Genomic DNA, 7,195 nt, shown 5'->3' with positions numbered 1-7,195 from the left:
GAGAGAGAGAGAGAGAGAGAGAGAGAGAGAGAGAGAGAGAGAGAGAGAGAGTGTGTATATGTATGTGTTTGCCTGTATTTCTGAGAGTAACGGTATCTTACATTTCAGACCACCACAAAACAGGCTTCCTTTGGGTAGGTTCTTGTTTTAAAGCATTTCTATGTTCAGTTTTCCTTCAATAATCTTGAGGCAGCGTGGTGAAATCAGGCGCTCGTCAAAACAGGCAAAGCAAAGAAACTGGCTTTTTTCCGGACGTCGGACTATTTATTTTCAAATGTTTTTTGGGGCTAAAACACATTTCATGGCCTTTAAAATCATTTTTTTAGTGTGGACGATACAGAAAAACGAAGAACACAGGCACCAGATATATAAATGTCCTGTTTCTGGGGACACTGAAGCTTTGGAAGTCACTAAACTTTGGCAGCCATTTTCTAGCTAATTTTACCTCTCACACAAGGCTACCCCCCACCTCCTTCAATCGCAAAAATCTTGACTTCTATTCAAGATAAAGGGGTATTTTTTTCGCCTAGGGCAAGACGAACGAACAAGCTTTAAGATGATACAATAATTTCACATGCCCAAAAATTGAAGAGCGCCTGATTCCACCCATTGTCGTGACACAATTGTGAAGAATTGTCCCTGTACTGGCTGTGGTTTCAGCTCGTGTGGATGGAGAGCCCGACCAACCCTCTAATGAAGCTCATAGACATCCAGGCAGTCTGCAACAGAATCAGATCTATCACGTCAGATTGGACAGAGAAGCCGATCATAGTAGTTGACAACACTGTGATGTCTTCTTACTTCCAGGTAAGACAAGGAGCACATGGATCTTTTCAACGAAAATTTGCTGAAGTCTCTTTTTCATTCTCTACACTTTTAACTAAAGTGATGATCAATACAACGTCTCTATGAATTTATTAGATCTAGTTAATAGCCACATCACTTTATTTTATTTACAGCAAATTGATTATTGATTCCCCCATCTTTTATACCCTCATTTACTTTACTTTGCCAACCAACCAACCAACCAACCAATCAACCAACCAACCATCAAACAAACCAACAAAACTAGTCAACCAGCAAACCAATCAACTAACCAACAAACCAACCAACCAACTATCCAGCCAGCTAGACAACCAACCAACCCATGAACCATAAACAAATGAAGCAACGGTCTAACCAACCAACAAATCAACCAACCAGCCAACAAACAAACCAACCAACTATCCAGCCAACAAGCCAACCAACCAAATATCCGGCTGTTCTACCAAGACAATCGTTCCATTACGTCTATTTAATTGTATTTTTCAGAGGCCACTTTCTCTCGGAGTAGATATCGTGATGCATTCCCTGTCCAAGTACATGAACGGTGCGTGGTGGTCAATGTATGTGTGACTATGCGCTGTGTAGTGTTGGAGGTTTGATGTGTAGTGTTTGACTCATGCTTGCTGTTTCTGAGATCCTGTGACAGGGATCTCGAAATTCTGGGCGTGTTTAGTAATAACTTTATGATTTAGGCAAAGAATTACTTCAGTTTATTTATTTTTTTGTTTGTTTAGTAGAGGTTTTACGGTGCTCGCAACTACATAAGGTTATATGAGCGCCAAATTTTACTTCAGTTTGACAATTTTCCTCTTTCTGAAAAATTTGTGTTCCAATACAAAAGTCATTCCGATTTTCAAAAGATATTACTCTTTGCATTTTTGCTTTAGAATATTATGTGACAGACTTACGATTTCATAATTTTGTCCGCTGCTGATTAAATATAAATTAAAGTACATGAATGGCATTTCAAAGTTTATGAAAAGGCAGGAAGAGGTTTTATCATTCACTTGTGTTGGAATAAACTCTTATCTGTTGCACTCAAAGGATGTGAGTTTGATTTTCACTTGAGGAAGTTTGTTTCTCTGTGTGACTCTGTCTTTGTGTTTGCGTCTCTTGCAAGTGTTTGTTTCTCTGTAGGCCACAGTGATGTCATCATGGGAGCCCTGATACTGAGCAACGAGGAAATCTACGAAAAGCTGAAATTTTTCCAGATGGGTGAGTACAATTATCTTCCAGCCATTCTGAAAAAGTCCATAGATATATTAATAAATCAACAACCAGTTTCAAGGAAAGACCAGGAAATGAGTAAAAGTATTTTTTTTAGTGCCTATTAATTCAATCATGTAAATGAAAAAAAAAAGTATTTTTTACTGGCTGCAATGAATTAGTTGAACTAAGAGGAATCTAACTGCTCGCAGCTTTTAAATGCACTGCAAGAGCTACAAGTAATTGTAAAAATTCACAAGAAAGTGATTTTGTCCTCAAACGTAGTTAATAATGTGAGGATAACTCAAGTTTAGCATGTCGATATATTGTTTGAGGTGTGGGGGAAATGTAAGGTCACGGAAAGACTAATGAATTAGTGGATGAATTACTAAGTAGGTGATTTTATTCATGAATGAAATGGGTGTTACTTGATTTTCATCTATCTGTCTATGCCAAAGCAAACTGAATTAATGCACCGTATTCATGGGGAGTGCCTGGCAATAGAGACAAACCTATTGTTTCGTCATAATTTCTCTTTTTGAAAATCGTCTTTGTAGAAGATTATTATTATTTATAAAGTTTTCAGTCTGTCTGTATGCAGATTGCTCTACCTTGATAGGAAAACACTTGTCTCTTCTCTTCCTGTTTGTCTCTCTTTGTCTCTGTCTCTGTTTCTGTCTCTGTCTGTCTGTCTGTCCCTCTGTCTGTCTGTCTGTCTGTCTGTCTGTCTGTCTGTCTGTCTGTCTGTCCGTCTGTCTGTCTGTCTGTCTGTCTGTCTGTCTGTCTGTCTGTCTGTCTGTCTGTCTGTCTGTCTGTCTGTCTCTCTCTCTCTCTCTCTCTCTCTCTCTCTCTCTCTCTCTCTCTCTCTCTCTCTCTCTCTCCCTCCCACCTTAGGTAAAAAAAACTCACCCTAGCCATATATTTTCTGTCTATAGCGGTTGGTGTGACATCCTCCCCCTTCGACTGTTACCTGGTTCTTCGGGGACTCAAGACTCTGCACGTACGTATGAGAGAGCATGAGAAAAACTCTTTGGAGGTCGCCAGGTTCCTGGAACAACACCCGTGCTGTGTCAAAGTCAATCATCCAGGTCAGTTGTACAGACAAGATATTTATACACGAATTAATTTGTTTAAAGTTTCAGTTTTTGATGTGATTTTTACTGTAGTTAAAAAAACTCAGATAAATCCAAAACTGTGAATTGTGATTTCCTACTACTTGCAAAAATCACTGTTTTAAATCCACAGTTTATATGACCGGAATTCACTTTAATTATCCAAATGGTCATATTTAGACATCTGTGTACTTTTTCAAACTTTACATCTATATATGCATTCAAATTTTGCAATTCGTTTTTCTGAAAATAGATATATCATTTGTGATTAATCCTGTTGTTCTCATGTAGTCTTTAAATAAAACTTATTGTTTTCTTTGGTTCCCGACTTTCTGCCTGAATCGCACAGGATCTGATACGGGGTCATTTGGTTGCAAAAAGTAATGTTGTCCAATTTCATAATTCAGGCACAAATTTGAAGACTGAAAGCTGAACGCACTATCATGTTAGGTTTCTAGATAAACCTGTGAATGGCTGCCGGAAAAGCAGATACAGTAACAAATGGCCCTGACCAGATATTTAGACAAGTGGGCCACTCGTGTTTGGATCTGCAAACGACTAACCTTATTTCACAGTGGGTTCTGCTAGGCTCACAGAAAAATGGTCGCTTTTAAAGACAAGTGGGATAACCCAGATTTCATTGGTTTCCAGAAATCTTGACCTACACCAAAAGTGGGCATTGCCTTACCTATTGGAGAAGTTTGGTTTCATTAGTGTGTACATTTGCTTGGTTATAAAGAAAACTCTCCTTGTCTTTTAAAGAAATTGAACAAAGGGGAAAAACGTTACCTTCGATTTTCTCAAACAACTTTTTTCGGGATAACTCTCTTGTGCTTAAAAACAACCAAATACGCCCAGGATCTCATTTTTTGGGGGTATTTTTAATCTTCTTCCAAAAGGTCTACCTTCCCATCCACAATACGAGCTTGGAAGACGACAAATGGACGGTTATTCTGGGGTGCTGTCATTCTACATCAAGGGGGGACTGGACGATGCGAAGCGATTTGTCAGCAAACTAAAGGTAAGGCGCATCTATAAACGCTTTTGAGGAAGAAAAGGAACCACTTTCCTTTGTCAGTTTGAAAATTCAGGGTACATTAGAATGTACTCAAATGTTTAAAGAATATTAACAGTATACAATGCAAATACAACCGAAACAAATGTTTTCATTATTACAGGTCGCTGCAAAAGATTGTTTAAACTGACAGTTCATGTTTTTTGCTCTTGCACACACCAAGTACTATCCAATCCACTTTGCCTGACCATATTTTAGTATCATAAGTCATAAGTGAAAACTACTCAGCCACTGAGTCCCCTTCGGTGTCAGACGAATTTTGCTTTCAAGTCCTGTTGAAATTGTGCTTTTCAAAATGTGCTTTACTTCAGAAGCCGCCTCAGTTCTTATTGGAAGTATTATGTAAGCAAAGATCGGCGCCTGTAGTTTATTGGTTGGACTTTTCATTGTTGTTCACAGATTACATGAGCCTGATTCCATTAACCTCTTTACTGCTGAGTAGACGTATATTCTGGCTTGTAATCTCCACTTATATTGTTTCATCTGGTTGACAAAAGAAGTTGTAGTTGGTATAGTTACAGCTTGTGATTTTGCTTATTCTGAAAAAATTCTCTGTGTTTAAATATTCCTTAAATTAATATTTTATCTTGACTATACAGATGTTGATGGAAACTTTTCAACAGTGAAGGGGTTATGGTAAAAATATATAATGTATCTTATCAAGTGTGCTGGGATCTTGTATGCCACTCTGCTCAGCTTGTGTGGGTCGTGACAAGTAAGGTCAAGGCAGTTTTCCTCCTAAACAATATAATGTACTCTACTGATGAGGCTGTAGAACATTTCCAAAGGTTTACCTGCAAAAAGCAGTAAGTTTCAGATGTATTCCGCAGCTTCAAAGACAAAACTGTATAATTACCTGGTTATGTGTTTTAGTTAATGAAATTTTGGCTTCCTTGTCTTCATACTACCCATCCCTCGCATGAACTGAAATGTATTTACTGTCAACTTTTTGCCCAACACTTTACTTCCACTATGGAAAAATACTACATTCTGTCTGCAGGTTTAGCAAGCTATTTTGGACTCTGTCACACTTTTGGTTGTTTTTTTAGCTTTATTTGTTTTGGGTGGGTTTTTTAGTTTTTATCTGCATGAATGATTCTCAAAGTGTGATGCTTGTTTTTGTTGTGTTTTTTTTGCTCAGTTGGTCTTGTTAGTGGGGATGAATTTTTTAATATCTTCTTTTTTGGAGGGGGGGGGGGGGTTCCTGTTGGTTACAGCCTTCACAAGTGATCTTGATACTGTTGATGGGCATGGAAAATATTTAAAATGAAAGCTACCTCTTACTTCAAACATATAAAATGGCTTTATGGAGATAGTCGACAGCTGTTAAAATGGAAAATGAAATTCTCAGTAGAGTCCTATGGTTCTCTTGTTAAACTAACACATGCACTCTTTTGTCTGTGTATCTCCAGCTCTTCGCATTTGCTGCTAGTCTTGGAGGATACGAGAGTCTATGTGAAATTCCGTAAGCCACAAACATTCACATTTAAATGTAAGGTTTTAAATGATTTCTGTTGGGAGATATGTTTATAACCATCAGTACAAGTAACGTAATATTGTCCCCCGCTCCAAAATTTAAAAAAAAAATATTTTAAAAAATGACATAATAATCTCATAATATGTATTGCTTTTTGTTCTCTTATTGTTTAAGCTCCCACAAAAAAAACAACAACAAAAAACCGATATGGAGCGAGATATTCCCATGGAATTATGCATAAAAGGGTCCAGATATAGCTGAATTAAAAAAAAAGAATATTATGATGGATTTGAAAAAAAAATCTTCTCTTGTTTTGCTTTTTAGATCTTCCAACAACGTCATAATTAAGTAGTAATAATAAATAGCACTTGTATAACATGTGTCCCCACTCGAGAGCAAGCTCTATGCGCTGTACGCTATATTATTACCAAAGCAGACCATAGTACTCTCAGAAACATTATCAGCTTTCCGGGAAGCATGTAGATACTTTGTGTTATAGGAACATACAATTGAAACCAGGAAATTTTTAAATATAAATATTCACTCTTTGTAATGATAATAATATTCTCTCCAAGAATGACGTTCAGCCAACGCCACACCCCTGCGGGACAGAGGGAGACCACGGGGATCACCCAGTCTCTGGTGCGATTGTCTGTCGGTCTTGAGGACGTCAAGGATCTCAAGAGGGACATAGGACAGGCTCTGGACTACATGGTGGGTCATGGAAGGGTTGAGACAGTTTTTTTCATCGAAATTTGTACGCTTATACATAGTCATGGAAGGGTTGACACTGTTTTTCTCATATAATTTTTACTCATATAGATAATCGTGGAAGGGTTGAGACTGTTTTTCTCATAGAAATTTTGAACATATACATCTAGTCATGGATGGGTTAAGACTGTTTTTCTCATAGAAATTTTTATACATATACATGGATATTATATATGCATAATACTTTGTTTTACATTCAAGCATGTCGATTAATTTTTAAGATGTGATGTCTTTTTCGATGTAATGCGCATTGAGCATTTTTTAGAAAATGGAAATGCGCAGTATAAATGATAATTATTCTTATTAAGACATTGAGGAAAAATATACGAGACAGGTTAGGCTTGGTCAACCTTGTGCTTGTTTGTTTTAGTAGAGGTTTTACGGCGTTCGAAACTGCATAAGGTCATATGCACGCCAAGGGGTGGATGTTAACAGAGAAGTCCTTACAGGGAATCAGACTTACTCTGCTCACCTCTCTAGCTTCAACAGCTTAAAGTCTGCTTCGACTATCATGGCTACCCGGAAATAGCGGGTCACAAGAGTGTGACAAACATACACAAGAAGTAGAGGACAAATGATGCTAGTAAGGATTGGGATAGAAAAAGCAGCAGTTCCGTGTTGTAGTTCTGGCACAGTTATGAGCATGACATTGTTGGATCAGCCCATTTACAATTACAATTCTACTGTGCATAAGAACTCGAGATGTTCAACTTAATGTGTCCCCCCCCC

The 7,195-nt window shown here is 37.8% G+C and overlaps 1 protein-coding gene across 1 annotated transcript in view; it reads left to right on the top strand.

The window, feature by feature from the left end:
- LOC101859110 (cystathionine gamma-lyase) overlaps window positions 1-7,195 on the top strand; it is a gene marked incomplete in the record, with an annotated part of 21,796 nt that overhangs the window by 13,962 nt on the left and 639 nt on the right. Inside the window, 7 exon segments of the mRNA XM_013084484.2 lie at window positions 661-807; window positions 1,312-1,369; window positions 1,963-2,040; window positions 2,967-3,119; window positions 4,043-4,164; window positions 5,631-5,683; window positions 6,271-6,409. Of these exon segments, the coding sequence (XP_012939938.1) occupies window positions 661-807; window positions 1,312-1,369; window positions 1,963-2,040; window positions 2,967-3,119; window positions 4,043-4,164; window positions 5,631-5,683; window positions 6,271-6,409 (750 nt within the window).

The sequence above is a fragment of the Aplysia californica genome, unplaced genomic scaffold (assembly GCF_000002075.1).
Source record: "Aplysia californica isolate F4 #8 unplaced genomic scaffold, AplCal3.0 scaffold00297, whole genome shotgun sequence".
Classification (NCBI taxonomy): domain Eukaryota; kingdom Metazoa; phylum Mollusca; class Gastropoda; order Aplysiida; family Aplysiidae; genus Aplysia; species Aplysia californica.
This window is presented reverse-complemented; position numbering and strand designations above follow the sequence as displayed.